The 19814-nt window shown below is 35.8% G+C and overlaps 1 protein-coding gene across 4 annotated transcripts in view; it reads right to left on the bottom strand.

Annotated features, from left to right (window-relative positions):
• Positions 1-19814, bottom strand: part of TCF12 (transcription factor 12) — a 408834-nt gene that overhangs the window by 123747 nt on the left and 265273 nt on the right. For all 4 annotated transcript variants that reach the window (XM_027840786.1, XM_027840782.1, XM_027840781.1 and 1 more), the window contains one exon: positions 1130-1194. In XM_027840786.1, coding sequence (XP_027696587.1) covers positions 1130-1194 — 65 coding nt within the window. The remainder of the gene's footprint in view (positions 1-1129; positions 1195-19814) is intronic.

The raw sequence follows: 19814 nt of genomic DNA, 5'->3' as shown, positions 1-19814 counted from the left end.
CCCATAATATGGCTGTTACTTGTACAATGTTCTCCTGGTTCTGCTCATTTCATTCTGCATCAGTTCATGTAAGTCTTTCCAAATTCTTTTGAATTCTGCCTGCTTATCATTTCTTATAGCACAATAGTATTCCATTACATTCATATACCACAACTTGTTCAGCCATTACTCAATTGATGGGCATCCCCTCAACTTCCAATTCTTTGCCATCACAAAAAGAGCTGCTATAAATATTTTTGTACATGTGGGTTCTTTTCCCATTTTTATGGGAGCAGACAACTTCTAAGGTCACTTCTAATTCTAAATCTATAATCTTGAAGAAAATCAGGATAGAATTAAAGAAAATGAGACAGTTGACTCAAAATAAATTTCATATTTTCTATCCCCCCCCTTTTTTTACTTTGGGTTTGAATTTGAAGGAAATCTTTCTGCAGGACACCTCAGCATATTCAGTGCTAGTAAATGTTATCTTACAGAAGTAACATAGGAAGCAGTAGAAAGTAGGTAAAATGTCATGAAGATTAAATGAGATAACATTAGTAAAGTGTTTAGCATACTGCCAAGCCCATAGAAGCCACTGTGCATAAAGACAACTCTAAGGAACATGGGTTGATCCAATACACATTTTTTAAGTCAAATAGAACACTTAAATGCTCTACATTCTTGGAAACTATTTGCAAGGCTGAAATAAAAATATCTGAGATTATAGGCTTCACTTTATAAGTATTTCACATTTTGTACCAACAAGTGGTGGTTTAGTGTGGCAGAAAGCAAAGATTGATAAATGTAAGGGCTACATTTCGAGAAAAAAGATACAAGTTCCAGGAAATGGGGAAATTGGTACTTAGTGGAATTAATGTCAAGGAAGAACTCTAAAAAATCCTATGAAGACAGAAAAAGGAGAGGGAGCCTGTTGAGCCAGGAAAGAAAGAGTTCTTTAAGCACAGGCAGTAGCATTAAAGAAATTGTGCTTAATTGCTAAATAACAACCACATTCAGCCATAAATTAAATAAGAAAAGAATAAAGAAATAAATTGGAGAAATCTCTACTTCCTCCACTATTAAATTCTTTATTTATCCACAGGGGGAAAAAATCATCCCACTTCCTTCTTGTATTCACTAAACTTACTTGACAGCCTGGTAATCCTGTGTCTCTGCTGTACAGGGGAAATGAGCCTCTCTCTGACGTTTTTCCTATAAAACAAAAGAAAATAATTTGATACAAAAACATATCATTGATTGTTAGACAATGAAGTCAAGCTCTTGGTACAGTTGCTATACCTGTTTTTGGATTTGGGAACAGGAAGGGCAGATAGGAAGCAAGAGACTAAACAAAACAAAACAAAACAAAACAAAAAAAAACAACAGTAAAGAACTAAGACCTAGGAATCATTCAAGTCATATCAATAACTGTGCCCTTACTTTCTATAAAATGTCCCCCATTTTAAGTTTACTGTACCATGGTGTAATTAAAAAGTAAAATGGATCCCCTTGTCTCACTCTCCAAGAAAAACACTATCCAAAAATATTTGTTTGGTGAGATAATAAGAGAAAGTAGTTATTGGAAAGATCTTTTAAGTCTAAATTTCTCCAAGGAATTGATGTAAATAATGTGTTAACAAATTCTGATTAAATGTGTTTTGTTTCACAATGAAGTTTTAAGGAGAGTGACAAGTTTCAAAAGGATTCATTAGAAGATTTTTTTAGTTAGGAAAATTCACCCAAAGGACTTGAAGTACATTTTGATTTTTTTAAAATTATCATTATGAACTTGGAAATTCATACAAAGTATAAAAAAGAGGATCATATATTAAATCCCAAATCTATTATATACATCTGAACTTTTAAAAGTATATATTAAATTTAACATTACAGTTCTAGCACTGTCCTGTTTGTTTTCTTATGAATTTATTTCTTTCTTCATTCTTCGTATGATGATTTTTTAAAGTTGCATTTAAAATAAAAACAAATTTGGTTTACATACAACTTTTCAGGAGCAATATAACATAAGCAAGACTTTCAACAAGAGCTGGGATGAATTTACCAGTCTTTGGCTCTATACTTCCAATTTTTATCGACCTCAGGTCACAAAACCATGAGTCCACTTGCTAGTACATCACATCAAAATCGATGGGAAATCCTTCTGGACACAAAAGATGTCAGGCCAGGAAGGTAGGAAAAAGATAGGAGAACCGTGAGGACAAATGCCAAGTTCGGATCAATTGAAGAAAGGCAATTACGGAATGAAAACAAAGGAGAGCCCCACGTTGGGGTGTCTAATGTTGGAGTTGCAGAAAATATAGCAAAATTAAATCCATTTGTGAGATGCTAAAAGTCACTTGCAGTAAATGGTTTAAATTTAAAGAAAATGTTGCCTTTTATAACTAACAGTTTGGAACTCCTGTCTCACATAATTAATTACTTGGCAGCACAGAATTGGGAATGCTATTGAACTACATTAACATTTCAAACAAATACCACTCTGCCATTCACTAAAAAATAAAAAATAAAAAAGCAGCCAGAATGTGAGGAAGTGCCAGAAATACCCTAAGATATATACCAGAATATACAACCAATTTTTAAATGTTTCAGTCATTTCATCTTTCCTGACCTTCTCCTCATCCACAAACTTTCTCTCTGATGTACACCACCAGTAACAAAACTAAAGAACGTATTAAATTTTTTTAAAATCTGTTTTGTTCTTTCTAAACTTCTTTTTTACAAATATGCTTTCACTAATTAATATGTCATTAAGATAAATGTAATATGTTATCAGTTAAATCTCAGATGTTTGATAAGGAACATGAAAATCTGGCACTATACCATAGGTCTTGCATATTTTACTCATTAATGTCAGAACACAAATTTGCTTTAATATCATAACATGAAAGATAAAATCATTACCAAAACTGTTAAGGTTTAGTTAACTGGGCAGTTAGTGAAGGATGGATTGAACCATATTAAGACATAACAAAGAGTTGAAATTATTTTTGCATTTAAAAATATAACATGCTAAAAAAAACTGCTAGTATGGGGGGGGACACACTAAAAAAACACAAAATACTTTCATCATTTAAAATTTTGCCAACCAAAGAAAAAATATTTCCAAATACAGGGGGCTTCTTTTCCTTACTTCAGTGCAACTCTACATGTATTTATCCAGGGCCTGCTATGGGTTTAGCACCATCCTAGGCACCACTTTAAGTACCAAAAAAGTAAATAATAAATAGTTTATGCTCCTAGAAAGTTTTCAGTCTTGGTGAGAAGATAAAACATGTACATGAACAAAAACCATAAACTTATATGTAATCAAATAATATATTGAATAGATTCAAATGACAAGAACTTATGATACAGACAGCATTACCAGTGGTCAAGAAAGGCAGAGATTGATAGATGTTGCAACTACTGGGAAAGGTCTCAAGAAGAAGGAATAAGGCTTGAAGTAGGGCTTGAAAACTGGTAGGAAATGGATTTAGCAGTAGGAACAAAGGCATAATTAAGTGTACAGAGGTAAGAATGAACAGTGTGTTCAAGATACAGGAAGGAAACTAATGTAATTGGAGTTCGTATTTGGGGCTAGTGAAAAATATGGTTGGATAGGAAGCTTGTGAATAGGTCCAGGAAAGGTTAAAAATAGCATTTACCTAGATTTTAGCAAAATGTTTGAAAAATATTTCATGCTATTCTGGTGGGCAAGATGGCAAGATCTGATGAACTTAGTGATTATATAATGAGACAGATTCAGAAGTGGTTTAATTGCCACATTCAAAGAACAGTCATTCATGGCTCCATGTCAATTGGGAATAAAGTCTTTAATGGAAAGTTCTAGGGTTTCTGTGTTTGTTTTAACATTTTTATCAAAAATTACAGATACATAGATGAAATCCTTATTGAATTTGAATTTGTCACAAAGCTAGAAAGGAGAGCTAACATGTTGGACCCCCCCCCCCAAAAAAAAACACCTCCTCAGATTGGAGAATTGAACTGAACCTAATAAAATGTAATTTAATAGGGATAAACATAAAGTTTAATACTTGGGTTCAAGAAATTGATTTCACAAGTACAAGATGGGGAAGGTATGATTAGACAACAGTTTGAGAAAGACCTAGGGGTTAAAATGGACAGTAAGTTCAATAAATTAACAATGTGTTAAGGCAATCAAAAAAGCCAATGCAAACTTAGGTTGTGTTAAGAGAAACAACATCCAGGATTAGAAGTGATAATACTACTGTACTCATCCCTAGTTAGACTACATCTAGAATTCTGAAGTTCAGTTCTGGGTACCACATTTTAGAAAGGAAAATAACAAGTTGGAAGGCTTATCAATGCTTATTGGAAGGCGTATTAATAAGCTGGATATTAACCAGAATAAGGGCTTCATATCCATGCCATATGAATATCAGTTGAAGGAATTTTCTAAAATAATGCAAGCTCCTTGAGGGCAGGGGTGATTTCATTTTTGTCTTTACAGTACAGCATGATTGACATATCGTTGGTGCTTAATAAATGCTTACTGAATTGAATGAGTGGAGGATTCAACCTGGAGAAGAGAAGGCTCAGAGAGGAACATGACAGCCCAGAACCTAAAGGATAGGCATATGGAAGAGGGATTAAACTTATTATGTCTAGACTAGAGGGTGGAACTAGCAGTGTTAGGAGGAAGGAATATTAGGTTTGTTATAAGGAAAAACTTCATAAATGTTAGAGCTACCCTCAGGAGGTAACTGAAGGTCTCCAAGCAAAGAATTACTACAAGCTAAGAATGTTGTAACGAGGCTTGTTGTTTAGGAATGGGTTGAACTCACTCGAGGACCACTCAGGTCCTTGCAATTCTGAGTGAGATCATAGAGGGCCTTGAATGGCAGGAAGAGAACTTGGACCTCATCGATAGGCAAAAGGAAACCATTACAAAAAGGAAAGGCTCTGGGAAATTTTCAGCTCTTGAAACATTGTGTTCAATATTCATTTTCTCGAATTATTAGTTAAACATTCAAAGATAAAACAATAGGCATGTAATGTCCCTCAAAATAGCTGCAACGTCTATAAAAAGATCATTACAGCGATTCCATTAGAATGCACTAGTTAAACAGTAACATTTCATTCAAGGGGAAGGGAAAGAAAAAGCTACACATTTTTCTGCTGAAGCAATTTGCCTGTAACAGCCATCAGGCATAAGCAAATAAAATACCTTGTATGCAAAATTATTTGAAGTAGCATGAATTATGTAGTTCATATTAACCAGACTCAGCATTTTCCTCCCTGAAAATAAGAATTGTACAGGAAATGATAAACAACTTTGGCTAAATCACATAGACGGTTCTTAAAACAAATACTCAAGAAACACTCAATTACACAGTTAGTTTGCTCGCTACCTGAAAGGGCATCATAGAGGGAAACAAAGGCATTCTATAATGTAAGGCTAGAGGGTAGTTGTGGTTACAAATAGATTGGACAAGATGGCCTCTACGTTCCTGCCAACTTTGACACTGTGATTCTATAATTAGATACAGTTTTACTTATCACTTAAGGGAATAAATCAGCGAATACTCCAAGATCTACCACACACTGCAGGTATTTCCAGAAAAATTATTAGGTGCCTCTAACAAGCACACATAGGCCTATCTCCATCACCTTTCTTCAGCCTAGGACCTGCTTATAACTCAGCCCACAGTCAATACATAACCTTTCTTTTTCCTATGTATGCATAACTACTAGTGTATGTACTCAGAAAGATATAGAAATCCCCGGGATTGAAGATCCTAAAAAAAATATTTCTCCCCTTTACTGTACACAGTCGAACTCCCATTCGTTTTCCTTTTTGTTCGATTTTGCATATGGTGAGATCCAGTATCCTTAACATGCCAATTAAAAGACGTGTGTGACAAGTTTCACTCAGTTAATATGATAAATATTTAAATATGATAAAATTTAAAGTCCAGGCCTCAGAATTTAATACAAACATTCAAAAGTTTCTGTATTGCATCTCAAAATTGTCCCCATTAACTTAAAAAAACTCAAATGTACATACCAAATGCTTCACTTTTGAATTACAGACGCAGATCCTATATTTTCTTTACAAAAAAAACATAGTTAATCAATGAGTTTTACTTACCTATATGATCTTTAAGATTTATTCCCTATAAACAGGTGATTCTCAATCGGTAGATCCTTCTTGTTTATCTATTATCTGTGTTCTGCCCCCTTGCCATTGAATGTGTGTACTACCCTCTTTACCCTCAAAGCTTGAAACCCTACTTCTCCCATTTAAAAAAAAAACTTCTAATAAAAAATTAATCTTAATACACAGGCAACCTAGAAGTTGCTGGACATACTTTTTTTTTCCAGGAAAGTTGTATATAGTTGTTTCTCAGGAAAAAATATCATATATGCAAATATCAACAAGGAGTATGTTATAGTAGATAGAGGGCAGGTCTCTGATGCCTCTTCATTATAGAGCCTGGGAAAGTCATTAACCTCTCAATGGAGTGCCTAAGTAATTCTAGAAGAGACTGTACATTAAAGAGCAGTTGTATATATGTAAGTTTCTAAATTGCTTCACTCATGAAATCACAAATCTAGACTAAAACATATATATACGCATTTGTGTGCATGTCTTTATGTTTACATGTACCTATATGCACATACATATACATATTTGTTACACTGGTATAATACTTCAGTCACCTTGCTTTCTCTACCATCACATAAGGATTCCTCACTGCCTACAAGGCATGAGCCTAGGGAATTCAAACCAATTTAAATATTAGCCTTATCAAAATATAATTTAAAAATAACTCTAATTTTTTTTTAAGTTACATTAATGTAGCTGATTAAGGTTTATACAGCCTGTGTGTTAGGTCACTAGTCATGTGACTATGACAAAAATGGAAGCTCAGAAAAGTTAAATGATTCACCAATGGACACAAAGCTAGTAATAGCAGAGCTAAGACTTAAAAGCAGGTATTCTGCCTCCAGGTCCATGGTTCTTTCTGATGTACTAGGATGCTTTCCAAGAATATTGTCACAATCACATGATGTAATCCAAACTCAGCACTGCTGTCTAGATTCTTCACTATTCTGGATCACCCGTGCCTCTACTTTCCTCTAAAGAGCACACAGATAATCACAAGGTGATTGCATGACTGAGAGCCTGATGTCCCTTTTAAATCTGACTCTATGATGTAGATAATGTTTTACATGTGCTATCACTTTATACCATCTAATAGATATCTAGTCCTGTTTCATAGGAGAAAATAAATCTAGGTGCCTGAAATCTCATCTGATGCTAAGAGTCAATTGATGCCATGATCCCTGCTCTAAACTTTGACAGGCTTGATGTTAGATTAACCATCTAAACCTAGGATAGACTATATGTTGGTTTTTTTTTAAACTGGGCCAGATCTTTCAGGGAACTTATCAGCCTAGAAATAGTCTTACCCTATCCTGTACCAATATACAGCTCTATACTTCCACAATGGAGTGAGAAATTCTCTCTGTGAAGCCACAATGAGCCACCATCCCATGGAAGAGTGTTTTATTTTCTTTTGTTTTAAAAAAGGTGATCTTTTAATGTAGATTTTTTAAATCTAAAGCACACATTTTAAAAATTGGCCTTTCAGCAAAGGTGGTCTCAAAGATGGGTTTTACTATCCCCCACTCAAAATACACTCAATCACAGGGGCTTTTAAATTGGTTTCAATTCTAGATCCAGACTAAGCCCTTACCAGGGGCTGTCAGAGCTAGCTCACAGCACAGCTGCAGTGTGTTAAGTAAGAAGAGAAGGGGGTAGGAGTAGGGGTTGAGTTAGAGAGGCGTGGTTACTAACCCCTGAAACAAATAGCAGCTGCTTACTGCCCAGTGCACGAGTCAGTCAAATGATCAGATCTGGCAGCAGTTTCTCAGTCTGAACTTCTACTCCAAATTGAGTTAATTTCCCTGGAATTCAATTGGTCCCTGTGTCCCGGCCTTAGTTTGTGATTTGAACCCTGAGCACTTTCACTTCATTGCTGTTTTTTCTCTCCCTGGGGCAGGAATTTTGCTTGTCAGATTTCTTACCCCCACCAGTGATTACTTAGGTCCTGGTACTGTCCTCTTTAGGACAGGAAAATCTGGACAAACTCTACTCGACAATCTGATTGAGATTTCTAGTTAGATGGCCTTTGTGAATGAAGATTCTAGTGGTGTCGTTGTCTGCCTTCTAGAAGGGTCAGAGTGCCACCTGGCATCTGGCTAGACTCAGGAATGAGAACACCATTCTCCTAAAGGAATATGCTGATCTTCTTGCTTTCTAGTTCACGCCACATTGCTTGTAAGATTTTTCTGAATACTTCCAGGAGTTCTAGTCAGATCATACCAAAGTGGCCTTCACATTGTTAGGAAGTCATTTAACCTCTCTTCACCTCAGTTTCTTCAACTCCAAAATGAGATGGTTGAACTCAAATGGCTCTAAGGCAGGGGTGGGGAATCTGTGGCCTTCTAGGTCCTTGGGTGTAGCCTTTTGATTGAGTAAAAGTTTTATAGAACAAATCCTTTTATTAAAGGAATTGTTCTGTGAAGTTTGGATTCAGTCAAAGGGCCACACTTGAGGACCTAGAGGGCCACATGTGGCCTGGAGGACACAGGTTCCCCACTCCTACTCTAAGGTCTCCCCAGTTCTAAATCTATGATCCTATGATCCATCTGACTGTCTCATATAATACCAGCAGTCATTCATCCATCTGAAGAATGATTCTCTCTAGGACTGACTTGTCACTATCAAACAACAATTCTCTGTGTTCCAGGAAGGGAGTACACCAAGCCCCTTACCTCAACATTATCCAACTGTTCTCTATCATGATAGAGGCTAAGGAGCTGATGTTGCATAATCCAATCACCAGATGAGGTTTCTTGCTAAGCCTGTAGAAGAAATGACTAGATAATGAGGGAGTTTTTTAAAATAAAAGCTCCAGCAACAATAAATTATACTGAGATCTAGAATGCAGTAAATAGTAGTTTTTGAAGGGAGGTCCAATTCTATTCCACCTATTGCAAACGGCATTATTGAGGCTACACCAACAACACTCATCAGTAAACAGAGAACTCCCAATTCAATATCAGATTTTGAAGATATTTTCAATGGTACAGAGATGGACAATATTCCTTTCACTCTCTGTTCAACTAGTGATTGACTATTCCTGGCTTTCCCCATCTCAATGAGTAGGATTTATCCTTGAAAATTCTTGTATTCCATGAGTCAACAGAGTCAAGCCAACATAAGAGATTTATCTAGCAGTCAACTTCCCCCTCACCCCCATGAGGACTCCTGTTTTATGCACAGATATATGAAAGAAATTCACATCCAGAATGATATCAATATCCTGTTTTGTCCTCTAGAGTTACACAACCTAATGCTTCTCCATAAGAAAGTCCTTCAAATATCTGAAAGAAGCTATCAAGTTCCTCCTAAGCACTCTCATTTCCGGGTTAAATATCCACATTTCCTTCAACCATCCTTCACTATCCTGGTTGGCCTTTTCAGTCCAGGTTGGATTCATTTCAGGTTGCCAATGCCCTACTTAAAATGTAGCACCCACAATTGGACACTCTCAGTGTGTTTTACTATACTGAACTCTTTGCAACTATTGCTTTACTTGATGCAGAGACTGTTTCAAGGGCTGCACAAGATGAGAAAGTGGGATCTGATCTGCATTGCTGGATGGAGTACCCAGATCAATTGAAATACTGAAAGAAAAGCACATTAGTTTTGCAATATATTTTTTTGAAGTAACTGTTATGTTATTGACTCATGTGAAGCTTATGGTCACCAAATACCTCTGCAACTCTCTCATATGAACTACTATTAAGCTGTATGTTTCTCTGTCATTTACTAACTTGGAAAAGTCAATTCAACTGCCTAGGTCTTACTTTCCTATCTGTAAAATGAGAGGGTTGGCCTAGATAATCTCTAAGGCCTTTCCTGCTTTTTAATTGACTTCTTGAATATAAATACAGGATTTTACATTCATTCATCTTGCTTGTTTCAACCAATCATTCCATCATTCACCATTTATATTTCCACTCCTTGCCCCTTGTCATCTGCAAATTTTATAAACAAGCCCATTCTGTCTTCTTTCATGTCACCCCAAATAATGTAGAGTATCTCAAAGTGAACTTGACATGACTAAAAGTTTGGGGGTTTTTTTTGGTACCAAAAGCTAGTCTAAGTTAAAAAGGGTCTCACCCACATTCTCAGGAGTTCTGGACTTTTTCTGGGATATCCTTAGCTACCTCACATTTATGGTTTAGGATGTGGGCAGTGTTAGTGTACTCTAAACACGGCTGACTACTGAAGTAGGAATGAACTGTCTAATAATTTACTCTAGATACCATACTACACCATAGTCTACTATTTGCACTTATAAGGAATTTCCATTATCAGTCCATATCCAAGACATATCCTACTTTTAATCTTGCTTCAGTTTCTTATTATAAAATTTTATTCCAATGGTTAAGTCACAAATTATTTATATAAGTCCGACACAACTTTATCCATATCTATACATTAAAAAGGGAAGTAGAGAATTTCTGGGAAAGAAAAATCAGGTCATTTTTGCTTGCCTGGATAACAAGTAAAATAGATCACAGAAATAAGTACCACAAGTAAAGTGGAAGTAAAAGATGAGCAACTTTTATGCAACGTCAGAAAACCATCTATTTCAGTGGATAACCCACTATAACAAAGGTTCTCAACTTTTATGTAAGAAGCAGCTACAATTTATTTCCCCAATGCTTTGAGATTACTGGTGGAAACTATCATAGGATCAGAGAGTTAGAACTGGAAGAGATTTCAGAGGACACTGGATTCAACCCCTTCATTTTTATAGAGGAGGAAGCTGAGGTTGAGAAGTGAAGTGGCTTGCCCAGAGATCATACAACTATTAAGTGTCTAAGGGAAGATGTAAATTCAGGTCTTCTTGGCTCTATGCCAGCACTCTATGTCCTGTGCTACCTAACTGCCTAAATATTTGTTAAGTGGATGCTGGTAGAAAATTCCTTGAGCAACACAGAACAGGTGGTTATGCTTTCTTTCCACTGGGGTTCTAGCAAAGAGGGAAGAGAAGGGACATCACAGTTGCAAATCAGATGGGGAGTCTACTAGAAGATTCTGATTCAATTTTTAGGAGGCAGTATTCTATAGTTGGGAAGGAAGGAAGATAAGCATTCATTTATTAAACTCCTATTTTGTGTTAGTCACTATGTTTAGTGCTTTACAAACAGTCTCATTTTATTTATTTAGTAGAAAGAGCAGTGGGAGGACCTGGGTTTATAGCCTACCTCTACTGCTTATTATCTGTATAAAGATGGGGAAGCCGTTTAACTTCTATCTGTTTCTCTGTCAAACGATGGGATTAGATTATTTGATTTTTGAGGTCTTGCCTAATTTTTAAAATAGTCTTCAAAGGATTCCTGAAATATAATAGTTTCATTATTCTGAATGTTCTTTTCCTACTCATTTAAAACAATGCAATAAAGTAAGGGAATGGATCCTTTATACAGCTCTGGGAAGAAATTTAGAGACACTAGCATCCTGGTTGAGATAATCTTCTCAATATTTGTTTCTGTGACAGCCTCATAATTACCAAGATTTTGCAAGCAAAGTGATGTTTACAGGTACAATGCAAAGAAGGCACTCCATAAATTCTATGATTGATTAATCAGAATAACAGGGGTCAGAATTTTCAACTTTTCTATTTATTAGAGACCAAATTATTATTTAAGTGAAGCATGCTGTTTTTGCAATATAAATACATATTTCAGTCTTCCTACTAAGGAAATCTACAAATATTTCAAATGGCCAATATTCATTTGATTATTTTTTAAAGTAAAAGAGTCCAGAGCATTCATAGGTCTTTCAAAAAAGCAGAGATTATTGCAAAAATTATAAAGTTAAAATTTTTAATGCATTTAACACATAAGCTTTTCCATGTAAATATATATGTACATTTATGGAGACACGTTAAAATTCTTTAAAAAATGAATAAAACCAGCACATGCTCAATAATTCTTTTAAATATTATTTTTGAGCACCTCCCCTTCCTTCCAAATTCCCAATATTTATCCTAGGAGTTGTTTGGGAGACAAAAAAGCACTTCAGTGTCTAATATGAGTTCATCATTATCTAACAATCTAACCTCTCCTCCCTTGGAGAATCAGTTCTTTGCTTCCTATGGATGATCTCTATCAAATGTTCCCAATATAATTTGGCATGCACTGATAATTTGGAGACATACAAAACACTGCACTGCAAGGTGGGCAAATATACAACGGCATAGGGTAGATTTAGAGTAAAGAACTGAGAGGCTCCATTCCAGGATTTAAGTCTTGGCTCTGCCTCTTCATTCACTGAGTGATTTTGAGCAGGTCGTAAGTCACTTAACCTATCTAGGCCTCCGCTCACTCTTTTGTAAAAATCAGCCCAGTAGCACATACCTCACACGGGTCTGGCAAGGTTTAATTAATGTTTATAAAGTACTCGGAAATCCTTGGATGAAAGAACCTCAGCCAACGCTAAGTATTATTAGTATTACAGACCTCATTTCAGGGACAATCTGCTCAAACTTACAGAACAAATGAAAAAAGAACCCTAAACCAACAGTTACCTTAAAAAAAAAAGACGACTTTAATATGAATGCCTTCCTATTTTCTTCACAACAATTTGTTTAAGTGTTATTGGCTAACATTTGTGCCAAGCACGCTGCTGGCTACACTGAAGATGTTTAAATATCCAGTGCCAAGAAGCGCAGCTGCTGGCCTCCCTACGCCCTCCTCCTGTTCACTCCATGCCAAATGACTCACTCAGCTATGAATGATGAGGCAGCAGCCGAGGAAAATGCCAAGTGCAAGTGAGATTAGTGATAAACCAGAGGATCCCTACAGAGGTCAGTGATTAGCGGGTTCCTAGTTGTAATCACTTTTCTAACCCAGCCTTTATCTCATCATATACTCCATCTTAACTCTGCAGTTTTCCTGTGACAGGCATCAGAACCTGTGAGCAGCTTCCCAATCAATAATCCTCACAGTATTGCTAAAGCACCCAGAGAGTGTCTTACCCTTGATAATAGCACAGCCAGATCTGGGTAATTTGAATTGGTTTTGTAAACTCTCTTGAGATGTTAAATCTTAAGTTAAAAACATCCAGGGTACAAATGCATCACCAAAACAGCTACCTTTAATTTTTACAGAATTACCAGATTCACAGATAAAACAGGGACAGATTGAGTAGGATGGCTTGTTCAGAGCAGCTGACTTGGTGTTCCAGGCTTTCAGTAGGATATAAACAGGAGATCGCTAATTTGCAATGTTCTGGGAATGTGAGTTGCAAGTGAGGTTGGAGGGTGGGATGGAGAAATGAGAAGAAAGGGGGAGATGTATCTTTCTGGAATTTAACACTTCAGGATGCTATAGTGATATCGTTTTTAAGACGGCATGTCAAGCACACAATTGCGAGAATCTTAAAGTCTAAACAATTGTAACATTTTTCTTACTAATCAGATTTTCTCAAATCCAGTCTATGGGTAAATTTATATCAGATTTGTTGTGGTGATTTTTCTTTGGGTATAGATTGTAAGCACCTCTTTCACATAGCCCTACACTTCTCCACACAGAATTGAATTCTGTCTTTGAGAATTCAGAACGACAAACATCTTGGTTTATATATTTACCCAAAAGACAAGAGCTTTTACTTTAGCTTTATTTCAAGAAAAACAATTTGTATTAGGCTTTTAGCATCAGATAACCTATGACCTTTGAAGCACCATGTTTTCATTAATTTCAAAAAGTTTTTGTAATAATCAAACAGGTATCTCACACCTTTCCAGGGAATGAATGAGGTAGAACAAAGTTGACTCTTTCCACTACTAAAACCTCAAAAGAATCAGGTTATTGATAGCTTGTTATGCAATTTGATAAAGAGGTGAACTGGGGATACTGTTATCCATCCTCCTCTAGTCTCTCCACTCCTTTCTCCTCTACATTAGCTATACCCTAAGCCCTAAATTAAAAAAAAAAACCCTTTAACAAAAACATTTTCTCTTAGATATTCTTCATTCACCTTGATGGTAAGCACCCATTACCTTTCCCTCATTCCTTTATTTTTGTCTAATTTGGACTATAAAACAGGACAGAGTCAATGTCTAATTCTGTTGTGTTTAGCAGTACCCAAGGAACAGAAGCCATTTATTCAGGAAACACTGACGTCTAAGACTGTGTATGACTCTTTTCCTAGGCCTCACTAATCACATGCTTCCATGTATATGAGAAAAGGAAAATATAGATCTACTGGCATAGATCTACTACAGTGGTTTGAGAATACTCAAACTTGTGTTAACTGACTAGATTTACTTTTGGTGCTAACTGTTAATCAACTATTTTCTCAGTTATTCAAACACAAAGTTGACCTTATATGTTGCTACTTGCCCACTCTCTGGAAACCAGTAAAATCTAATGCCAGAAAATAGAGCATCTTGATTCAATTCATAGGGCTTATTTAGAAAAGGTGAAAAATCTAAAAAGCTGGGAGACCTTTTGGAATAAGGATACATGCATAAATAAATGCAAGCACAGGAACAATGGAGACCATTTAGAATTAATGTCTCAAGAGATCTTTAAATATAAAAAAAATTAAAAGAAAACCAAAAAGTTACTCATAATTACCAACAGAAAAACTCAAAATGTGAGTGAAATTCTTCATGTACATTACAGAAACTAAGGTAGTGTGTATAAATGTCACAGAAAATGCATAAGCACAGTGAGATTGTAGTATAAAGAGAGTGTGACACTCTGTTGAAACAGATGGAGAAAGCCCCAAAGAGCTCCTTTATCGTTTGCTAAGATTTAAACAAAGTACTTGCCATGTGATGGGCACTTTGGGGTAAACTAGGTGACGATCAATTTTCATTGAGCAGGCTCCACGTATTTATTTTATTTCCATCCCACCTCTGAAGTTTAAAAATACACAGGTATTAAGGTCCTCTCCTCAACCAGCAAACTAGTTGTGTCCCAAACATTTATTCAGAACTCAGAGCATTCTTTTTTTCCAGTGAAAAAAGATGGTATAAAAGATAGTTAAGTTCCCAAGCCAATCCATAAAGGCCTCTAATTCATAATGTTATTGAAATTCTGTACATCTGCAATTAAATCTCCTTAGCATGGGGCCTGGGACATAGTAAGCACTTAATAAATGCTTATTGACTGACTGAAAAATAGTGGAGAACAACATAAATGCAAGAGTAGTAATTAAATATAACAGAAAAAAATAGAATGAAATTTTAAAAGAATTATATTGAATGCTAGTGCTTAAAGTAAACCAGGTTTGATTAGAGAAGGGAAGAGGGAAGAAATATTGAAAGTTTTGTGGAGCTTCTGACAGGTAATTCTGGGTATTTTTGAGGGCTTCATGCATTATGTTAATTTCATATCAGTATTCAAAGTCCTCTACTTTCTTGATACAAGTCTATCAGCAGCAATTTTTTTAAACCTAATTTTTTAAAAAATGTGAACTTGACAAACACTAAAATCAAATATGTTTATATATATGCATATATACACAGAGCATATAAAAATAGGAGTACATAACTGAACCACTCTTATGTATAGCCTGTCCTTTTAAGTACATATTAAATTTAACATAATAGTACCAACACTGCTCTACTTGTCTTTGCCCACTTCTGAATATCCTTCTGTCTACTGAGCAGTACTTTGTTTTACTGATGCTGTGTGTTCTCTCTCTCTCTTTTTTTTGTATTACTATTACTCCTCTTCCTCTACAACTCCCCTCAAAATCAAAATCTTCCCTTGTAACAAATAAGAACAGGCAATCAAAACAAATTTACATACTGTTTATATTTGAAAATATGTATTATTTTACACCTTTAGTTCATCATCCTTTGGCCAAAAAGTAGAAAGCATTCTGGCGTCAGTCAATAAGCATTTATTAAGGATCTACTATAATCCAGGTACAGTGCTAAGTGCTAGGGATTCAAAAAGAGGCAAAACAAAGCAAAAGAATCCCTGCCCTCAAAAAACTTACAATCTAACACAAATACTTATAAACATGATTGGTTACTGCATTGACTAGAGTTCTTAAGTTTTTCAAAGTCGTTTTCCTTTACATATTACATATAATTACATAGTTAAATAAAATTTAATTCTAGTTCTGCTCACTTCATTCTGCATCAGTTCAGACAAATCTTCCTAGATTTCTCAGAAACTGTCTTGTTTTTCTTTTCTTAGAGTACCAGCATTAAGTATTGTTATACTTATTAGTCAAGATTAGGATCAGTTTTGCGCTTACAAATGCAATGAGATGAAGGGGAGGGAGATTTTCCTAGAAGAGAAGCGTTCAAATATAATTTACATAGTGGCTCACTGTATGGCTTTTACAAAGTGTCTTCTTTACAACAATGTTATGAGGTAGGAAGAGCAAGTATTATCTCTCATTTATAGATAACATAATCTGACACAAAGTAGTTAAGTGATTTGGCCAAGGTTACACACTTTGCCCAAGTTTTCTGACTCCAGGGAGGGGAAGAGAAGAAGGGAGAGGGAGAAGAAGATGGATGGTGGGGGAAAAAAGGGAGAGGGAAATGAGGAGAAAGAAGGAAAGGAGGATGGGGAGGGGTAGGAGGGAGGAGGTATGTAAAAGGCAAAAAGGGAGAGAGATTGTTTCAGATCAAACGCTGGCACTGTGAGAGGTGAAAAATGGAGAAAATGAGCTAAATTATATTTAAGAACCCTTCTAGATCTGAAATTCTACGCTTTTATGAGGAGATAGCTTTTGTTAAATTCTCTTGGGAGAGAGAAGAAAGGAGGTTTTTGGGGAAAAAACGTCTGGTCAAACAGCTTCCTGATGCCACTAACTTGCCTGGATAGTGTCTGGAGCATGGTGTAAGGGCTGTTCCTAGGGCTTTTGTTATATATTTTCAGGCCTATGCAGCACAAATACACCTCAAGTTTGAGTGAAGAGAAGGGGAGGTGGTATGTCTGCAGACCAGTTCTTATATATACAGAGCATGTTTGCCAGTCATGTGTTCATAACTCAGGGACCGTTTACACTTGAAAATGTATAACTAAAACATTAGGAAAATCAAGTGGTTAAAACAAATTCATATACACAAATACCTTTATACCACTGACATTAAAAGCAATGTTTTCGGGGCTAAAGAGAAACTCTTATGAAGATGAGTGAATTTTCTGCACCACTTTGGTACAAAGATTAAAATGAAAGTTATTTTAATTTTTACCAAATGAATCCCTTCTGTGATTAAGGAAGTCAAATTACAACAAAATATGACTCCTGAAAATACTGCTTTAAAAATTATAAAGTTATATGAAGCAAGTGTTTAGAAAAGAGTAAATTAGAAACTAGAAAAAATTGCCTTGAAATTTATGTTATTAATATCAGATACTGGCAGCTCCAAAATTAAGCACACAGTCTACCCAGGCTTTTAGGGTAATGGAGGGTATATGTCTGAAAATGAGCTCTAGGGAAATTCACCTACTCTGTTTAACTACTTAGACTTTTATGACTCTGCAGAGAGGCCCTCACACTTTCAAAGTCAGTTGTTTTATTTGAGAAATACTTTGGATTCCAGTAAGCCTGACCACAAGTTTGAATTCAGCACTAACTGCTTTGAGAATATTTTCGGCAGCAGTAAATACACATGCCACCCCTTCCAGAACATTTGAAAGACTGTAATTCCCAGCTCTCTCCTATCATTTCAATTATAGGGTAGAGTATTCATATCTTGATTTCTCCTTTAACTTCTTTTGTCATATTGTCTAGGTCTATAAATTCAATCTCAATCTATTAATTCCTGACTACTCAAAGGGATCTGTGATCTTATTCATAGGGATCTCCACTACTTAGATCACAACCCATGTATTGTTGTTGTCTTTTTTTTTTTTTGGAAGAGGACCAAAGACATCATGAGGTAACGTCTTGACTTTTGCATGAATTGTATTTAAGTGAGGCACAGTTGCACAAAGTCGTCTGCCTCACTCTCTCTTCCTGAGTCATCAAAGTCAAGTGGCACAACGAGAGTCAAGATGATTGGAGTGCTTTCTCAGTGTGACAACAGTGCTTGGAACATAAGAGGAGCTTAATATATGTTTATTGAATTGAATTAAATTGATTCTTGTTCATGTCCTCCATTAACTTTGCCACAAAGGGCTGACCCAAAGAATAGAGGGATTTCTTTTATATTTCCTAAGATAGTGAGAATACTACTAGGGCATTGGGGCTGTTCAAATTACTCTCCCTTAATCCCACCACATGACCAACCCACCTTACTTTTTGCTTATATACGTCTCTGCTGACATTCTTTTCTCTAGTTCTTCTTTTAAGCTACATATCAGACAATTACTATCTATGTGACCCTGGGCAACTCATTTCACCCTGTTTGCCTCAGTTTCCTCATCTGTAAAATGAGCTGAAGAAGGGAATGGCCAACTACTCCAATATCTTTGTCAAGAAAACCCCAAATGGGGTCACAAAGAGTTGGACACAACTGAAACAACTCAACAACAACAACTTGTTATATGTTGTATCCTGTCCATACCCACCAAAGGCTGTTTCGTTGTCTCTCTTATAATTTTGAGAGAGACTGAAATATTCCATGACAGAGCTATAGAAGATGACCAGAAGATACTCATAGCATTAAAAAGACAGGCTTTTGTTTCCAGGAAATCAAAACCTGAAACAAATCCTAGCTACATAATACTTTTTTTAATGAGTATATATTTCAAAATTAAACAGTACTGTTATTCCTTAATTCTTCGACCATTTACAAATTCTTTTCACAATAATCATTAACATTTTCCTTTAACTCCAGGAATTAATTCCACACTTAAATGAAAATCTACATTTGGGTCTGATAGCTCTTTTAAAAGAAATTTCACCTTTAATTAGTGCATGATCACTCCCAGTTTTATCACTAACTACCTGTGTGATCTTAGGTAAATCAGTTAACCTCTCCTGACCTCAGTTTCCTTATGCAGAAAAAGAGGGGGTTAGACTTGATGGCTCAAAGGTCCCTTCCCGCTTTAACTCTAGAATCTTAAGGTCTTCCATAATGAAAATCACGGACAATACAAAAGTCATTTTATTTTGGACTATGCTAATTTGGTAAAAAGATATAATCCAAGTAATGATAAAAATGATAAATAAAATTTTTTAATTCCCAGAAAAAGTAGACTCAGAGTAATTTGCAACTACCTTGTTAACTTTAATATTTCTTTTTTTTAAAGTACATAACAATTTTTCTTCTACAAATTTCTTTTTCTCTGTACAAAGAGATCCTCTATCTCTGCTGACAACTGCTACGTTTACAATAAAAAAAAAAATTTAAAGACATATTCCTATATTCTGGCGCCTTAAACCTTGAGGAGACATAGGTTACCAAACTTTGCTCTCATTTGAGGAAATTGGCCATGCCCCCATTGTATCCTGATGGTCTGAACTGCCCTTTAAATCCCTTTCAAGGATTAGTTTGCAAAGTCTTTTTTTCGCATTGTCATTGAGGTCAGAATATCACAGTTAAGCAGTTGAGTCCGTGAGGCAACTTATACTTCCCTAGAGGGAGGGGAGCAGGCAGCACGATGGCATCTGGCATTATAGGCTTGTTCCTGGTCTGCCTTAGAGGTGATATAAACTTGTTCAACTGCTCCTACTCCTGCTTCCTTCACTCCTTGATATCCTTTGGAATTGGAGCAAGTGGGGAAATCTTTTTCCCCACTTGTACTGCTTCATTATTCGTCCTCATTTCTCTAGTCAT

Source organism: Vombatus ursinus, unplaced genomic scaffold, assembly GCF_900497805.2.
Source record: "Vombatus ursinus unplaced genomic scaffold, bare-nosed wombat genome assembly UNPS02014848.1, whole genome shotgun sequence".
Lineage (NCBI taxonomy): Eukaryota > Metazoa > Chordata > Mammalia > Diprotodontia > Vombatidae > Vombatus > Vombatus ursinus.
This window is presented reverse-complemented; position numbering and strand designations above follow the sequence as displayed.